A 19,747-nucleotide genomic window follows, 5' to 3' on the forward strand; every position below is an offset into this window, starting at 1 on the left:
ATGTCTCTAAACCTTCATACTGTACGCTAATAAAAAGCTCTATCTATCTAGAGCCAACCTGTGTGGATTTTTCGTCCTAATAGAAGAATCAGTATCACTATTTATCATACTTATTTACTATATGAAAATATATTTACTATATTTCATCTTGCTAAGGTTCAGCACTGAGATTCAGACAGCAGATTATACAAGCATTTTTTCCTCCTCTCTCCCTAATTCCCACTAAGATGGTAAAGATTTGAAAAATTTTAAGGCATAACCTCAGAAGGATGAAGAGAATGTAAAGTGCACCAACAGCATACATTTTTGGAAGCTGGAAAGCAAATGACTAGCAATAACTGATACAGCAGGCCTAGAAGAGCTGCATCATAAACTGGCAATGAGAAAAATGGAGAAGCAACCAGATTTATCTCACAAAGCTTCCAAAAAGTTGGGGGAGTGGCGGCAGAATGAGGTACCTATGCAAATGAGCTCATCAAAGGATAGGGCAGGGGACAGCGTAAAAGACTCAAAGATTCCTTCCTTGACTTCAAACAGCTCAATGACTATCTCTTATCATCCCAGCAGAAGACTAGAGGTTGATTCTTTAGAGAAGGGGTAATAAACAGCATCTGGACTGGGGACACCAAACATGAAGGAATGAGCTCAAAGTAGTTGTCTCTGGGAAGCAGAAAATTAGATTGGAGGAGGTATAGGAGACTGAAGTCTTTTTTACTAAGAATTTTTGGAGAACCATTTGATTTTTTATATTACATGCACATCTCATCTGGATTTAAAACATTTTCTTCACGCTATTACGATCTTTTTGACTTGTGATTCCTAATGTTTAACACATATGCTATTTCATCCAGCTTTGTGAAACTGCTAATGTAACAGGAAATGATCAACAGCTTTATCTAAACTGTAATAAAAATACTGCATAAGACAAAGCTGAGGCTAGACTCCTAGAACATATTACTAGAAATCATCTTTCTTCATGCTGACATCAAATCACTTATCAGCATTTCTCAACTCATTCAGCCACTTACAAATCACTTTCTCATATCACAATTAAGTCCTCATTTTTCCATGTTATACATTAAAAATATGAAGCATATTTTGAAATTATGATTAAATGAAAAAACAGAGATATAAATTCAGAAGGCTTATAAGGTACAGGCCACTTATCCATTGGCCAATGAGCTTTAATAGTGATAAAAACATTGATTTAACTAAATAATATGATCCAAAATACAAAATAACAAAGTTAGTAAAGGATAAATTTGATAATATGCTAATCTCATGATTATTGGATTTCCTTTCATCATTCAATCTAATCTATTTCTAAAAGAACAGTTGCAAATTTTCATGCTAAATGAGAAAAATCAAATTTGAAATAATTTTTCTTTAAAATAATCTAATTTGAGTTTCTAAAAACATTCCATTTAAAATAAGTGTATAAAATTTCTTAATTTTAGATAATGGGAAAGCGTACCATTTCTTTTCTATTTTAAAATTAAAATACTATGCCTTGAAATAGATCTGAATTCCATGGATGAAACTGTTTTAATTCAGGGGTGAATTCACTTATGTAGTTAAGTCTCTTTTCCCTAATTTTTAATCAGAATTAAGAGTATGAACAAGAAACTATTCCTATGGCAGTACCTTTGATTAAACCTAATTGCTGATGTTCATGTATACAAAGAAATGACATCAGAGAAACCAATCTTTTTCATAATATTAAATTCACAGAGTATCTTAAGTGCAGAACTACACAAAAGAAATGACATCTCAACTTACCTCTACAATAAACGCTTTCCTCTCAGATTCACTTTCTATTTGTTTAATAGCAACATCTTTTGCTCTCCACTTAGCTTTGCAAACAACTCCAAAGGCTCCTCTTCCAACAACCTGAGTTAAACAAACAAAAAAAAAACAAAAAACACCACAAGAATCGGAATCAAATAGATCAGCCCAATATAAAAAACTAAAGCCAATCTTTAAGACTTTAAACAAAAAAACATGGAAATCAACAGTACCTGGATTTGCCACTGAACAAGTATGATTTTTTGTTAAAGTGAGAAGATAATTAAACGCACGCTTGTCTCTATCTTTGAAAGTTTATGATCTGTACACCCATTCATTCTCAAGTAAAACCAAAAAAGACACACGGAGGAACAAAGTAAAGTGATTTGTTAAACGGAGAAAAAAAAAAATTAAAACAGGCAAGACGAATGAGAATACAGAAGATGATATGGAAAAACAAAAAGCAGGAACATATAATAAATATTTTCAGCTATCATATTTAAGAAATTAAAAATAGCCTTTGAATAATTCAATAGGGATAGGGAATGGAGGAGAAAGGATATAAATATAGATGTTAAAAGACTGGCTATGAAGGACAGACAAAATATAGTATTATTTATTCCATGGAATTTTATTCCACAAGAAAAACTATTGATATATGTTACTTACAATATGAACTCCAAAAACATTATGCTAAGTCAAAGAAGTCAGACACCAGAGACCACATATTGTATGATTCCATTTATAAAAAATGTTCAGAAAAGGTAAATCTATAGACAGATACCTGGGTCCAAGGGTGAAAATTAGAATTAACAGTAAATGAGTAGCTGGTATCCTGACAAAGTGATGAAATTATTAAAAAAAAAACCAAAAACCTAATTTATGGTGGTGGCTGACAACCTGGTAAATTTGCAAAACCCACCAAATTGTACACTTCAAATGGGTGAATTTTATGATGTGTAAAATAGATCTCATTACAGTTATTTTTCAAAAGTCATAAAAATAAAGATCAGCCATGTATCATACTATTGTTGAAGTCAACTGATGAGTACTGCATGGGTTCATTGCTCTCTCATGGAGTCCTATTTTTACAAATATTTGACATTTTTCATAATATAAAAAAATGAAGAAAACAAAAATAGCTTTTGATACTTATTAGAATAAAATCATTAGATTTCATCATTGTGAAAGGACCTTAGTTAAGCACCACCTACTCCAATCTCCCAGCTTCCAATGAACCTAAGCACTTTGTATCAAGGCCTTTTTCTTTAGCAAAACATCTGCATCTCTTAACCATATTTATACGTACTTTCTATGCAGCAGGCACTTAACTAATGCTTTATATACATTACCTCATTTACACAGGCCTAGAGGAAGGTACTAATGCGATTCTCATTTTACAGTTGAAGTGCCTAGCTTTAAAGAAGTAAACTAACTTGCCCTAGGCTATATAGCTAGCAAGCGTTAAAGTGCAGTCTGATGCCAGGTAGTCTAACACGGGAATGTTACCAATCCTAATTTGTAACATATATAAAGCCCCATGTCGGGAAGTAGAAGTTAGTATCTTCCCTCGGAGGAACTTTCACTTTAGACTTACATGAACAAATTCCTGGCACAAAACTCTTTTATAACAAAGCTGACTATAGCTAGGTTGATCAAATGAGTTATTATCTAACTGAGGGTACTTTGGAGATTAAAAAAGGGGCATTAATAATGATAATATTAGGACATTAGTTGTAAACTGCGATGTGTATGGTCACTCTAGCCATAGCTTAAATTCCACTTCATGTATCAATAAGGCAGAATGAACATTCACCATATTGTTCAATGTCTAAAGCCACTCATATGGTTAACATATATTGAATGTTTACTATGTGCAAGGTACTATTCTATGTGCTTCTCATGCGTTAACACATTTAATCCTCTTCCATTTAAAAGGGAGGCAAATGGAGTCACGTGGTTGTAACTTGCCCAAGATTGGATGGTCAGAAAATATTCAGAGAAGCCAGGATTTGAAGCCTAGAGCATGTAATGATGAACATACTCTATATTCAGCTTCTGTTCATCAGTGGCTTAAAGGAAATGGGGCTGCCTCTATGCAAAATTTCAAAGTAGGCCAACATCTCTGGTAGCTAGTCTTTGTTTTGTTGACTTTCCATTTCACTCGTCCTAGCCCTGGGCACTCAGTGTTCTGTGGTTTAGGTTCTTGTTCTCCTTCACAATTCTCATCAGACATTTGTACTTGCCAGTCAGTTACTTTATTGTGAATAGAGGATACTGGCTACCTGGTACCATTAGAATAAATGAAAGAGCACACCCAGGCTCTGAAATCCAATAGACTTGAGTTTGAATGTAGGGCTCTGTCTACCTATTAGCTCTTAATGGTGGACAAATTTGAGTTTCCGTTTTCGCAACAGTAAAATAGAAGTGCTGACATTTTCCTTCATGAATATCTACAGGATTTGTAAGTTAAAACCAGGTATTTCCTCAAATACTACAAAGAACAGTAAGTGCTTGGAATTGGGTATGAGTCAGTGTAAAGGGCTGTAGTACTCATTTCTTTTCTTTTTCTTCTTTTTTCTTTTGGGTAGAGATGGGATCCCACTATGTTGCCCAGGCTGGTCCTGAATCCCTGAACTCAAGTAATCCCCCTGCCTCAGCCTCCCAAAGTGCTGGGATTACAGGCGTGAGCCACTGCGCCTGACCTGTAGAACTCATTTCTCTTGCAATAAACTAAGATGAATAGCAAGCAGGTCCTAAAAAAATTTCAATTTCGTGGCAACATTAGTTTAAGAACACAGGCATGGAGACCAGACTATACCTATTGATATTACTATTAAATATGAAATGATTATGAAGTAATTTATTCTTCAACCATGTATTTATAAATACATCACAGCAACTGTACTTACTAGGAATCCCCTTCTTTCATTTTCTCCATTTTGAGGAACGTCCATGCAGGGATTCCAAACATTATCTATATTTGTGAATCACACGTTTGTCATAAAAATTCATTTGACTATTTGTAATTCACAAGTGCCACCTAGTGATGAGAGCAGAGCTGCTTCTGAGCTTTCAACTTAAAGCCATGGGAACAAAATGTGGCCAAATGAGGACATGATAAACTTTCTCCTTTTTGCTCAAGAAAGCAATTTTCTAGAACACCCTGAAATACAAAACAGGCACATTCCTGTAAGATGAGCCCATGGGCTCAAGAAGCCTCCATTCTTATTAGGGCCACAAGATATTTCACATGCATAGTGAAATGACAGGATCTAAAGTTATAATAAAGAAAGGTGAAGATGTCCAAGGTTGTACTGACCTGAAATACAGGATAGAAATAATAACTGCTGTGAATTAAAAGGAGTGACATTATAAGCACAGTCAATACTTAAAGAATTAAGTTTCTGTGTATCAAAAATGACTTCCCATTTTTAAAAATAGCATAAAGGTAGATACACTGGGGATGAGAAGAAAAAATATATTTAAAGAATGGACCCCTGCCTTCATGGAATGAAAGTGTGGTAGAGAAGAAATTTAAGACTAAATAATAGTACTTAAAAACTTTTAAACACTTACCAGCTGAAGAGAGCCAAAGGTAAGGGTCCATGATGAAGGCTAATAAACTCCTCCCTCCCCCTTTTCAGGATAGGGTTAGGGTAGGGATTCAACAGCAAAAAAGACTCATACCCCTCTCTTCTCACTTAGATCCCCAAGAGCAGGCATCCTCACAGCATGTGCTCTGCAAACACCAGAAGCTTCAAAGGAGTAAGGATTGTGGCAAGGAAGACAGACCAAGGGAGGCCCTAACCCGGGTTCCCTCAGCCCCAGTAGAACAGGTAAGGGATAAAGAAAAACTCTTGTGAAGCAAAAAGCAAGGTAACTGAGAATTAAGGAGTCTTCTGATCGCAGGAAGGAGGCTACGGTAGGGCAGAGTGTTGGGACCTACATTAGAGGTCTGTGGGATAGTAGCTAGCTCAAATACTTAATGAAGAACACAGCTGGGTTTCAGAGGATTAATGAAAGCCAAGGGGACGGCCTGGTTAGCATGCAGGGAGAAATGGGTTAGGCCTTCTGCCTTCAAAAGATGCAAGTGAGGCTTGATGTTGAAAGAATGATGAACTTCATTTGTTTACTCCTTAAACCAATATTTCTTTAGTGCGTACTACATCCAGCTCCTGCTTGGGATATCAGAAATACAGAAAGAAATAAGACAAAGGCTCTGATCTACACAAATATACTTTCTAGTGTATGTGGAGGGAGGGGAGAAGGAGAAAAGACAATCGATATACAAACAAAAGATGAGTAAGAAAAAAAATCAGACTTTAAAAAAATGCCGTGTAGAACAACAATGACAACAACAAAAAAAAGGATGCTATGACCAAGAGACTAGTGGCAGCTCCAGGCTGGGCAGTTTGAAAAGGCCATATAAAGAGGTTACTAATCTGACATTTGGATGACACAAGGCACCAATCCCAGCACTTTGGGAGGCTGAGGCGGGCGGATCACGAGGTCAGGAGATCGAGACCTTCCAGGCTAACATGGTGAAACCCCATCTCTACTAAAAATACAAAAAATTAGCGGGGCGTGGTGGCGGGCACCTGTAATCCCAGCTACTGGGGAGGCTGAAGCAGGAGAATCACGTGAACCTGGGAGGCGGAGGGTGCAGTGAGCCGAGATCGTGCCACTGCACTCCAGCCTGGGCAACAGAGCTAGACTCCGTCTCACAAAAAAAAAAAAAAAAAAAAAAAAAAAGAAGAAGAAACAACTAATACAAAGCTTTGCCCTAAGGGAAAAGAAAAACCTCACAACCTTATTCACTCCAATATGTGAGCCCAATCTAAGGGCTATGCACTATTCTAGGCACTGAAGATACAAGAGTGAACAAACCAAATCAAAATCCTTGTTCTCACTGTTTATATTCTTGTGGAAAAAGACAAATAAAAAGGGAGTTGTGTGCTAAGAAGAAAAGGAGTATAATTGTGTGTGTATACACACATGTATGCACTCTGCCTCACTCCAATTTTAGACAAGGTAATCACTCAAGGCCTCACTGAGAAAGGTGACATTTCAGTGATGATTTACAGAAATACTTAGGAATGTTTGGTGTGGCTGGTGTATAGTGGAGGAAGGGAAGAGTGATTGTAAGGTAAGGCTGGAGGGACAGGCAGAGGTTGGATCCTGAATGGCTCTACCTACCATGAAAAGGAGTTTGAATTTCAGTCTAAGTGCAATGTGAAGGAACTGAAAAAATTCAAGGAAGTAAGGATGGTATGTGACTTACATTAAAAAAAATCATTATAGCTCTTAAAGAAAGGATTGTAGGGAAGCTAGGATATGTAAATAGAGACCCATTAGGAAGACATTACAGCAGTCCAAACAAGCAACAATAGCTGCGAGGGCAAGGTCAATGGTAGTGTATAAACTGGGCAGATCTGGGACATGTTTTAGAGGTAGAGTCAATAGGGTTTGCTGATGCTCTGCATCCAGGCAGGACAGGTGTAGAGAAAAAGAGATGAATCAAGGAAAACACCTAGACTGGAAAACAGTTTACTGAGGGATAAGAATGATGCAGATTTTTTTTTTTTTAATAACTCAGAGTTTGGTTTTAGTCATATGAAGTTTAAGATGCCTACTGGATATCCAAGAGGAGATATCAAGTAAGAAGGTAGAAACGTGAGTGAGAGGATCTATGGAGAAGTCAGACAAAGAGATACAAACTTGGGAGTCATTAGCATGTAGTCAGTTTTTCTAGTCAATCAGTTGGAAGAGGTAACCAAAAATAATATGGAGATACTGGAGTCCAGGAACTGAGCTTTGAAGCAGTTCAACATTTAGATCACAAGAGAGGAGAAGGAATGGGCAAGGAACAGGAAGGAACAGTCAATATGGTAGCAGGCAAACTAGGAGAGCGTCAGAGAAGCCAAAAGAAAAAGACGTTCCAGGGGGAAAGCAGATGTAAGGACAGTGAAAGCATATGCCAGTGGCTCTAAAAGTGTGGTCTCCGGTTCAGCAGTATCAACATCACCTGGATATTTATTAGAAATATAAATTCTCAGGGTGCAACCCAGAATTATTGAGTCTGATGGTAAGGCCAAGCAATCCATGTTGTACCAAGCCCTCTAGGTAGTTTCAATGTTTGAAAACCACTGCATTCAAGGCTAATCCATTAACAACACATAATAAGGCAAGGTATTTCAGTGGAAGCCATTACACAGACCAGAGAGCTCTCCCTTGCTGTTTATACTATTTGTGGAAGCTTTCCACAGCACCCATATGTCATCTTGGGCAGGAGAAAGGGAAAAGGAAAATACTTATGAGGGAAGACTGAATTTTGAAATAACCGAATTAATCTTGAAATTTCTGAGTACAAAGATACTTAAAAAGTATTACATGGAAATTATCCTTGTTGTGGCAAGATTAAATGCTTTTCTCTACTGAGTTGAAAAGAGGAATGACTCATAATTAAATAGTAGTTATAGAAAAATAGTTACATTTCTGAACTTTTAAAAACAAGTAAGAAATACCGGCAGGAGGACAGGAGTTTGTTTTGTTGTGTTTGTTTTTTTGAGACAGTGTCTCACTCTGTTGCCCACGCTGGAGTGCAGTGGCCCGATCTCAGCTCACTGCAGCCTCTGCCTCTCTGGCTGAAGTGATTCTCCTGCCTCAGCCACCCAAAAGTAGCTGGGATTACAGGCTTGTGCCACCACACCTGGCTAATTTTTGTATTTTTAGTAGAGTCGGGGTTTTGCCATGTTGTCCAGGCTGGTCTTGAACTCCTGAGCTCAAGCGATCTGCCTGGGTTGGCCTTCCAAAGTGCTGGGATTACAGGTGTGAACCACTGCACCTGGCCAGAGACAGGAGTTTTGTGCTTTAAACAAAAAACAGTATAAGCATATATCCATAAGAGTAGAAGATAGAATAATCAGATGATATATACAACAGATAAAGTTGTTTCCTGGTATATTTTACTCTCCTTCCCCCCATTCTGATATTAGCTCTCTAAGGGAGAAGTCTGAATGGGAATTAGAGGTGGCAGAAGGTGCTATGTAGCATAAAAGAAGCTTCCCAGGGCATTCCAATATACTTCTCATTCCTTTCTTCAAGAAATAACATTTTAAAGAAATGCAATTTTATTATCTGTGTAACGATAATGCAACCTTATATTTAACAATATATTATAACTTGTAAAGCTCTTTATTACAAATATGATGGAGTTTGAGTGTCACCATAAACCCATGAATATATAGGATTTTTTATTCCTACCTTAGAGAGAAGAAAACCAAGGCTCCAAGAACTGAAGTTACCTATTCAAGGATCATGGAATTAGTAAATCAGAGTCAGCTTTCAGGTATGTTTCATGGTGCCAACAAAACAGAGGCCTGCCAGGATTTAGCCCAGTGCCTGGTACAGAGAAAAATGCTACTCAAAGGCAACAAGTATGATAACTAACAACAATTAACTTTTCAAAAGATTATATTCGAATCACATTTTAGCTGTTTAGAGGGGGGTTTTAAAAAGCCCTAATCTCCTTTAAGAAAAAAGAGTGAAGTTGGGTTAATAGAAGGCTTGTGTATAAAGGGCTTATGGCAGTCTCCAAAGATGGCTGTCAACAATCCCTTCTCTGCCTGTCTCTGCTTAAGAGTTCTATTTTAGCCTCCTTCACTGATTCTTCCTTCCTCTGTCCAAACCTCAGATGTTGCTACTTTCCAGGGTTCTGTCCTTGGCCCTTTTGCTTCTAAATGTGTTCTCTAATCTCATGGCTTCATACTCTCAGATCTCTCCCATCCAGGTCTTTTGCTCAAGCTCAAGATATATTTAAAACTGCCTTTGAGACTCAGGGGTCCTAGAGGCTTATTAAGTTCAATATGTCAAATACTAACTCCATTATCAGTCCCTCACTTGTGTATATTGTGGTTTACTTGACCTTAGTTAAGTAGATTTACAGATATTATCTCAATTAAGTCAATTCTCACATTTTAGAAAGGTTTTATTTAGAAAGTATTTATTGCAACTTGAGCCACGGTCAAATGATAGTAGGAAACCTTTCATCTCCCATTGTTTAAAAATATGTATTTCACACATACACACTGAAAACTGAGTATACAAAATAGAAAGTGTTTTGTTTTACCGGTGGGAGACAGACAAACAAAAAATTGTGGATATCACTGCTCCAACAGGAAATGCTGGTTAAGAAAGTTCATTACTGTCTGCACTCCACCTCTCTCAGGCTAGGTAAAACAGCACTCCACTGACTGGGGAAAATCTTACATGTGTATAGATTTTTAAAAAATATATATTTCTAAGACAATGTTTCAAATGCAAATATCTTGGTAACAAATTTCCTTATTGTATTAATCAAGAACATAAAATCGTGGAGAAGATCAGATGTAGAATAATAATATGTCTGGACTACAAAGGCCAAGCCTAAAAACACATAAGGAGATTATGTACATTATTAGATAAGGAATGAGCCAATGTTACAAACTACAGAAAGCAAATTTGATGTTTTTCTTGACATATGGTAGATCAATAGAAAAAAGTGGCATAGATGGCCACTCTTGAGACATACTGGCAACTGAGGTAAACAATGAAAAAACTTAATATTCAAGTTGTAAACCACTGAAAGAAGGCCACTTTTTATTTACTACCAAATTTCTAATTCAAGTTCACAAATCAAACCTGCTTTCTGAACCGAATTCTTTTCTGAATAATATAGTTTGTTTGACACACTGTAATTAACAATTAGGTTTTTTGTTTTTTAAAATTTTTTATAGAGACAGGGTCTCACTATGTTGCCCAGACTCGTCTCAAACTCCTGGCCTCATAAAATCTCCCACCTTGGCCTCCCCAAGTGTTGGGATTACAGGTGTGGGCCACCGTACCTAGCCCAACATTATTTTAAATGACCATTTTTTCCCCAAAGATGAATTTCCATCAAAAGAGTAAAAAAGAGAACATATCAAGTTACAAGTATTTCCCCTATCACACACATCCAACTAAAATGGTGACCTACAAATAAATATTTCAGATATTATTCATAATCCTTCATTTGTAAAAAACAGGAATGCAAAAAGGACTTTGGTTTTAAAAGGGAGGTCAATTTGGAAATATTTCCTTCTAAATTTATGAATCTAAATTTTGTTTTCTAAATCAAAATGTTTTTGATTAATTACTTTATGATAAGCATTTCTCCCCATATGGTTGAATCCTCTTTGTTTTGGGTCTACAACTTTAGTCTCATACAATTAAGTAGATTTAAATTTAATTTCTTAATAAAAAATATAGAAGAATATGAGATGGTATATAGAATATTTCCATGCAACTACTATTGAAAGGCACAAAAACAAAAATCAGGTTTTGTGTGTATGTGTTATTTTTAAAGAAATTCCTTTAAAAATTAATTTATGATGTAAGATGACTCCATTCCTTCAGACAAGTCATGTTAAACAACCAAACACACACCTAACCTAAATGGAAAAGGATCTATGCCTTTGTGCTCTTAATTTATTATTAAATAATTCTTTTAATTGTTCCGAATTCATGTTATTTTTAGTTCAGTGACTATAGCTGTCAGTTTCATTTGGCCCTGTTCTATGAACTATCTGAATGGACCCCTGGTGATGCTGACATTGTTCTGGCTAGAAATGAGGAACATGACAGAACAAGCATAGATCATACATTTATTAGTTAGGACTTGGAGCCTCCAACTATGTTAGAACTTCAATATCTATTAATAAACTGTGGCAGAGTGGAACTGCCATCTGCTAACAAGATGGATTTGATAACATGAAAGTAAGCTTTGATTATTCAAACTTTCTTCTGAATTTTTCACACAGTCTTTTAATACCTGCCACAATACGTCTCACCCGTTTTCTAGGCTTTTATTTCAAATAATATGCTCATGCTATCTTTTAAGCTACAGATGTACAATGCAAAAATTATCTCTGTAGCTACCTCTTAACTACAGTAATTCCAGATTTCTACTGAAATCAGTGGTCACTTTCACATGAAAGAATGTATTGATTATTTTAGGTATCCATAATTAAATAGTGACTAACAAATCTATGTACTCAGTTTGTTTAGACCACTATAAATTAGGTTTTTCTCTAATACCAATTCCCCATATATTTATAACTTAAACTTACAAAGTATATGTAACTGTTTAAGTTCTATCTATATCTCCTCTTTGTAGCATATTTTAGCTTTTAAAGCAAAACCTTTGTGTGTCTCCTTAACAAAGCTGAAGAATATATACAAATGGTGCAGTAATTTTATGTGTCCAATACTGTAGCTTTGTTCCTACACTATAGTTGAGGTCAGCATTATGGGTCTCCCTTTTCAAAAGCAACCATTGTAAATAGTGTCTTTTTAGCACTCTGTAGTAAAGACCTACCATACGTGGCCTACTCATAGCATCTGGCCCTTTACAGCATTTTTTATCTCTGCTAAACAAAAGTATCTGCTAACTATAATAGAGTTGACATTAAAACAAGACTCGGATCTCATTTCTAATGTAAGTGTTGCCTTAGCCAAATCGCATAAATTAGCTTCTATTTTATCACATGTAATATAAGAGAACAAGATGGGCATTTAATTCTTATTATTATGCTGTGATACTTTCATGTACTCATTGAACAAATATGTATAGGGAACCTTCTAGGTTCTAGGCATTGGGGTTACAAAAGTGAATAAGGCACCTTACATTTTGCTGAAGGAGACACAATTTCAGTTACTGGTAAGTACCATGAAAGGTAATAGAAATGACAAAGATCTAGGTTGCTCAGGGAATGCTTCTCTAAGGAAGTATTAATAACATTCGAGGTGGGACTTGACTGGTGAGGAGTCAGTCATCTTAAGTTCTGGGGGAACAGCACTTTAGGCAGAGGAACAACTGCAAAGAAAATTCATCTTAGTGACTTTCCCAACCTATGATGGTCACTTTATTCAAAACCTAGTTTTAAACTTGTCCCTACTCCATGGAACCTTCTGTGATTAACTGTTTTCAAATTATGGCTTAAGTGTCTAATTTACACTATATTCACAGTTTTAAATTTGTGGTCTATAGTTAACTGTTCCGTGTTTACTCCAGTCTCACATCATACTAAGTCAGGCATTTTAAGGAGGTAATCCTAGGATTCTTCTATCCTCTTTTTTTTCTTTTGAGGCAGAGTTCTCTCTGCTGTCCAGGCTAGGGTGCGGTGGCATGATGTCAGCTCACTGCAAACTCTGCCTCCTGGGTTCAAACGATTCTCATGCCTCAGCCACTCAAGTAGCTAGGATTACAGGCCTGTGCCACCACACCCAGCTAATTTTTATACTTTTAGTAGTGACGGGGTTTCTCCGTGTTGGCCAGGGTGGTCTTGAACTCCTGGCTTCAAGTGATCTGCCCACATTGGCCCTCCAAAGTGCTGGGATTACAGGTGTGAGCCACCACACCAAGCCCTATTCATCTTTTAGCGTACCTCAGAGTATTACGCACAGATGAGAATGTTCATTAAATGCTCAGGACCAACTACACTAAAAAGGAAATCAGTATTTTATTTCCCCTTTCCCATATTAGGTTTGGTTATAGAGTACTTCAGAAAGTACTGAGTGACACTGTAAATCCAGTGGAAAGGGCAACTGACTCACAAGTGAGAAATCTCATATTCAATTCCCAGCTTTACCATTTACTTAGGCATGCGGCTTCTGGCAAGTCAAACTCTATGACTGCTTGTCAATAACTGTAAAATGGGATATCATTTGCCCTGTCAACCCAGGATTAGTTGGTCACCAACTAAATTCCATAGGAGACCATGATCACTGTCTTTAAAGAATTCCTAAGCTTACTGTAGAAAACAGTTAAATACTGGAAAAAATGAATGTGTTTTCATTTTAGAACTGGAAAAGACCTTACATGATCTTGTTCAATCAGTTTACATGAGTAACCACAGGCCCAGAAAAATGTGGTGACTTCCTCAAAGTTACAAAAATATATTATGGCAGAATCAGTACAGCATCTAAATTTTCTTTTTCAGTCCAGAACACTTTCCACTATACCACCCTGTGTAACACTCCTTGCAACCCATCCCCTCTTTTATTCCAACATTCTCTACAGCCAGATCTAGATGGTAAACACTAAATGACTTTTAAAAAGTACCTAGGCAGATTTCTGAGGCTGAGACCTTACCTAATTTGATTGAATTGAAATGAATTTAAGATGTGCCAAACTAATACTACTGAGTTACAATAGTAGAAATGCAAGATCAGCTAATGTCTTAGAAATATGTATCTACTAAATGGCTGCATATTTGGCCTGTGGTTGAATTATTATTTTTTTTACAGTTTCTAATTATATTGATATAATACAATTCAATTATATTGAGAAATACATGACTTTCTTAATTTAGAAGGTAATATTCTCATACAATATAAAATATTGGAAGCAACATAAAATAGTTTTTGTTTCTGGTCATCTTCCTCTGTTACCTTACAATTGAACTGGAAGTGTAATCTAAGTTGACAAATAGCTAATAAGTGTTCATGGTTCACCCTGGATTATGTAACACTGGTTTAATGTACGCAAATGAAGAAGATGATGGAAATTATGTAATGCTTTCAATATCAGAAAGGTCCAAATTCAATCTTTAATGCAAAAATGAACTAAGTATTAAACATGAAAGGGAATAAAACAAACAACCCAAATGACTGCCTAATATTAGAAACAAATTTTCATCTAAAAAACAAAAACCTATTCCCAGAAATGTCCTAAACACACACACACCCACATACACACAAAGATTGAAACACTATCTAAACTGAGAGAAGGGTCTTGGAAACACAGAAACCTAACCAGAAGCGAAATAGCTTTAGGGGAAGAACATCAAAATGATAACTACCTCCTTAGTAATTCGTTTTTCCCTGAATCAAGAACGTAAAAAGCTTTAGAAAGCAGCATTCAAAAACTAAGGTTGTTAGAACCAAATGAAGTAAGTTTGTGAAAGCATTTAGTAGACCATAAAGCACAAGTTATTATTATATAACAATTTGTAGTCTACAAGCATAGCAATTCACCACAGAGCAGACGTAAACGCTTATTTAAAAACTGCAATTCTTGTATACTGACTCACTGAATTTTTATTCTTAAAAAAGAATATTAGCCATGAAAGCTGGATCAACTATCCACTTCTGGAAAAGGAATTTATCATAGCCTCAATGTAAAAAAAATAAACGCAAAACATTTCCCCCTCTTTTCAAAATACTGGTCTTCTTTTAGCCATGTGACCTTAAAGCAGGTCACATTTCCTCTCTGGAACTATGTTTCCTAATATGTGTCCGGCCCTGTGGTAGGTGTTTTGCATATAATGTCTACTAAGATCTGTTATGCAGATAAAATGAAACAATTTATTAGCCCTTTCTTAGAGTAAACTAAAATTCAAAGGGGTTAAGAAACTTGCCCCAAATCACACAGCTAATAAATGGCATATCTGATACACTGAACTTTCCTCTAACTCCAAAGACCTTGCTCTTCCCACCATATTATCTTGTAAAATGAGGATATTCTCAATGATCTCTAAAGTTACTTTATGTGATAAAAAATATATAATTCAGTAATCCATTACTCTTCCAAAACATGCACAGGAAAAAAAATTCATTTGTTGAACGTTATCTCACTACTTTGAACTTGCTGACACTTAAAAATAATTTTAGAATTTTAAAGTAGACATAACTCGTTGATAATCTATAATATTTCATTAGGGTTTTCATGGGATATATAAGGCAAAGTGCTTAATAAATTTAAAAAATGGCAAATACATGGTAAGAGATAGTATTTTCAACCAAAGTTTTTAACAAGTTCTGAAGTGTCTTTAAAAAAAATATATGCAGTTTTTACTTTTCTAAATTTTATAGTCATTAGAACCCAATTTACCTGTTAATTTGAAAAACGACGCTTTAAAGTCACTTTGAAATATCTTGTTCTAAAATAAATTACTGCAGAATAAAGAAAGGATATGGGTTTTCTGATAGCGATTTCTAGTCTAATGTTATATTCTGATTGTCACCGAAATCATTCGTTATCTCTTCAGAATATGCTACTTGAAACATCTTTTGATCGTAGACCAGTCTATGTTACTTATGGTGAAATTCACCTACATTAGCCCAACTGAAAGCCGAGCGTTTAAACATTACGAGTATTGCTGTGCGGTATCGGAGAAATTGAGAACCATTCGGTGCTAAGGGGAACACTTTATTAGACTTGATGATCTACTAATTTAACAAGCATTTATTGAGCATCCCCTACATGCCAGGTACTGAAGTAGAAGTCGAACATAATACAATCTTTGGCCATTAAGAACATCACGTCCAGCGGACTGAAACTCCAGAACGGCTACGATCTTCGCTGAAACTACTACTTACAGATACGAGAACTGGTGGACTACACTGTCTCACCAGTTCATTCTCCTGTTTATCACCGGAATATCAAATCCAAAATCAAGAGTACCCAAGAGAGGAAAAAAGGCAGCTACTCCCGAGCAGTTGAGCTCAGACAGTAACCCCCACTCCCACGTTACTGAGGGCTGTGGGGTCTCCCGGGTGGACCCCGCAGGGTCCCGCGAATTAGAGGGGCCCCGGGAGCCACCTTCAGAGCCGGGACCAGGCAGAGGCGGGGACGGGGCGGGCCGGGACCGGCGTCTCCATGCCGGGCCTCGCTCACCTCTTCCACCTCGATCTCCTTGTAGTCGATCTCTTCAAAGTTGAGGACCTGAGAAGGGGCTTCGATCATCTCACCGGCCGAAGACGAGGAGGAGGAGGAGGCGGCAGAGGCTGTAGACATGATCCCTCGCGGCGCCCGGTGGGGCCGGGAACGGTGCCGCCCGGACAATCCGGGTGAGACCCGCGCCCACCCGCCTCCGGACCGACCCTCAGCCTGGAGCCGCGCAGTCCTACTACCCGGCGATCCGTGGCGGGGGCAGACGCAGCGGCCACAGCCGTGTCCGGCTCTGGCTCTGCTGCGTTTTCCGCCGACGGGCCCCGCCCACTACACTTCCGGTTCCGGGCTGAAATCGGAAACAGGAGGAGGGCCGTAAACTCCGGGGTAGGGGAGGGGAGAATTTTGTGACTTGGAAAGAAAAGGAGGGACAGGTTGGGGATGGGGTGGAGTAAGCTAAGAAGCAAGCTTGGACCTCTAGAACAAATTTCGCGAGACCTTTATTACAGGGCCTCAGCAACCGGATGATACCGCGAGAGAGGACGCCTGACGTAATTAAAGTGCGCGAACGGAAGTGGCGCGGAACATGACGGAAAATCAGTACGGTTGGTCCCTTAAGGACCAGCGGGAAAGATAAAAGCTGGGGTTTCGTCTGTGCTGCGTGAAATATGTCTTGGCCTCACTTCCTCTCCTCTGAGCTACCTGCAGACGGGCGAGGTGGTGTTGAACTGTGTTTTTTGTGACGAAGCTTTCTTTTAAGTTTCATCCCTAAACTAAGTTGACCTGTTTCTTTAAGACGGCTTGCAAAATGTGTTTTCCTCAATGTGGGATATGGAAAGAAGCAGTTGCTCCTGTTACTTTGAGCTAGTACCTGACGCTATGAGAAATTCTAAAAGAGCGAATCAGATCATGCAACATGAATAACTATGGAGGCTGAGTGATCAAGAACAGAAGTTAATGTTTTGGTGTTACAAACTTTCCACAGATTAGGTGAATAAGATATTTATAATTTGGTGTGTTCATCTCAAGTTATGGATTACGAGTGCGGGGCACTAGTGCTTTAGTAAATGAATCATCAACAGTCGCTTTGAAAATCAAATATTTTCGTCCCCATTTTCAGGACATGAGAAAATACGCTGAGAGTTTAAAGCAGTTATGGTCCTCACAAACTAGATCAATCTGTCCCCAAGATGGTCAGTATTGCTCATTTTGTACTACCAGCACAAGTTTTAGTTTTAAACTAACTGTTGAACTTTATATAGTCCGTTTGACATAAAGCCTAACTGCGGAAAATTGGAGTTAGAGATGAAGATTCAAAGACCAAGAATGGATTCCTGCGAATGTCAAATTCTAAGTTTCAGTAAGAGACTGAAAGGGGGAAGTGAGGAAAATAGTAATTGGAATGTCACCAGAGGAGAGCTTTCCAATGAAGAAGTAGCCAACCAAGTATATGCTGTATAGAATTATGTTAAACACATTTGGGATTGCAAATAAATCATTGGATTTGACCATCAAGAAGTTACAAACTCCTGGGAAACATTCTGTCACTTTTTATCATAGTTCTAGTGACACGCAGTGACAGTTTGATGAGTGGATAAAAAAATGAAAGAAGCGATAATTTCTTTTCACTGTACACTCTCACTTTGCATGCTCTTACCCAAGGTCTCTGTTTCTCATACTATTTTTATAATGATGACTCCTAATCTCCAAATACTCAAGATTTTTCCTGAATTCTGGACCTATTGGTCATCTCTACTTAGACAAACACCTAAACTTCAAGATACCACAGCAAATTCAAAAGTTGTCACCCACCACAAATATATTCCTATGTTATTTTCCTGTGTCACTTAAGGATGCCATCATCCAGTTGGTTGTCCAAGTGAGAAATCAGGGCATGTGAAATGATGCGTGGTGCACTGATACCCAAGAGAAGCTGATTTAATCAGTGGGACAGTCATTTTCACCTGTCATTCCCCTTGGATTTCCAAACAAATATGGTCACTTCTTACCTTGTGCTATAACTCTGCAGGTCTATATCTGATTTCCCTTTAACACCTTGATCTTGCTGCCAGGTGGGAACTCAATAAATACTTACATATTTTGTACAAATGAATAGCTTTTGTCAGTCCTCCCTTTCCCTGGAGTGTAAGATATGTTTCCTGTACCTTCAGTTTAGGACTGGAATCTTGACAAAGGGCTAATTACTACAGCCATGATGCAGTTCTCCTGCTTGATTTTTTCCCCCAAAATTTCGTTACAAAATTGTCAAATATAGAGAAAGGTTGAAAGAATGTTATGGTGAACACCTATATGCCCACCACCAAGATTCTACCTTTAACATTTTACTATACTTGCTTTATCATAATATACATATGTGCATCTCTCCATCCATATTTACATCCATCTACCATTTTGCTAGATGCATTTCAAAGTGAATTGATTACATGATTTTGAATATCTTCTACCCCAACATTTCTATGTTTTATCCACTGATTTGGACTTCTGATATTGATGCCAGTCTAAAATCAATTTTTGTCCAACTTGCTTGCAGATTACTTTTTTTCTTTTTTGTCTGCCTGCGCCTTTTCCCTAGCTTCTAGTAATAGATGGAAAGTTTCATCAGTGTTTATGTCTCTGGGTTCAGTCATTCCCAAGGTCCAATCCATCTCTTACATTCTGTGATTTGGTTATGTGAGCTAGTAAATTACCATTTCATTTAAGCTGGTCCAAGTTGTATTTTTGTCACTTGTAACCAAATAATCCTAAATAATAAAGTTTAAATGCAGAGGAATGATGGAGGGGAGCTGAACCTCTCTCAGTTCACTTCAATTTTGACTTTGCATTTCCTTTAACTTTCATGAATTAAGGATAGAAACTTGACCTCACAATTTCATGTCAACTTCAGTCACCAGTCTGTGTGTCTCCACAAGTTTCCAGATACATATCAAAACTATTTAGGTAAATTCCTTGAAGTCCCTCTTGAGTTTGAGCACCCTCCATCATTCTCCCTCATGTCAGCACCCTAATAACTACTCTCTAACTTCCAACTCTGTCTTCAATTTTGGCCCTTTTATACTCTCCAGGGGATGAGAAGACAAGGGTTTCAAAATCCATTTCCCACCACCTCTTTGCTTGTTCTAAATGAGATTCTGATCTTATTTGGCTCATTTTGGGTGTAGGGATATCTGGGACCTATTTTCATGGAGGCTTAGCAGAAACTGGGACTAAAGTAGCACCACTTTAATGTTCTGGGTCATATATATGTCAGAC

At 37.5% G+C, this 19,747-nt stretch overlaps 1 protein-coding gene across 3 annotated transcripts in view; it reads right to left on the bottom strand.

The window, feature by feature from the left end:
• MAP3K7 (mitogen-activated protein kinase kinase kinase 7) overlaps positions 1 to 19,260 on the bottom strand; it is a 75,351-nt gene extending 56,091 nt beyond the window's left edge. For 2 of the 3 annotated variants that reach the window (XM_024247790.3, XM_054556708.2), the window contains exons 1-2: positions 16,484 to 19,260; positions 1,780 to 1,890 (exon numbers count right to left, since the gene is read on the bottom strand). In XM_024247790.3, the coding sequence (XP_024103558.1) occupies positions 1,780 to 1,890; positions 16,484 to 16,603 (231 nt within the window). In that variant the 5' untranslated portion in view covers positions 16,604 to 19,260. 3 annotated transcript variants of the gene reach the window in all.
• Between the last annotated feature and the right edge of the window lie 487 nt (positions 19,261 to 19,747).

The sequence above is a fragment of the Pongo abelii genome, chromosome 5, assembly GCF_028885655.2.
Source record: "Pongo abelii isolate AG06213 chromosome 5, NHGRI_mPonAbe1-v2.0_pri, whole genome shotgun sequence".
Taxonomy (NCBI): Eukaryota; Metazoa; Chordata; class Mammalia; order Primates; family Hominidae; genus Pongo; species Pongo abelii.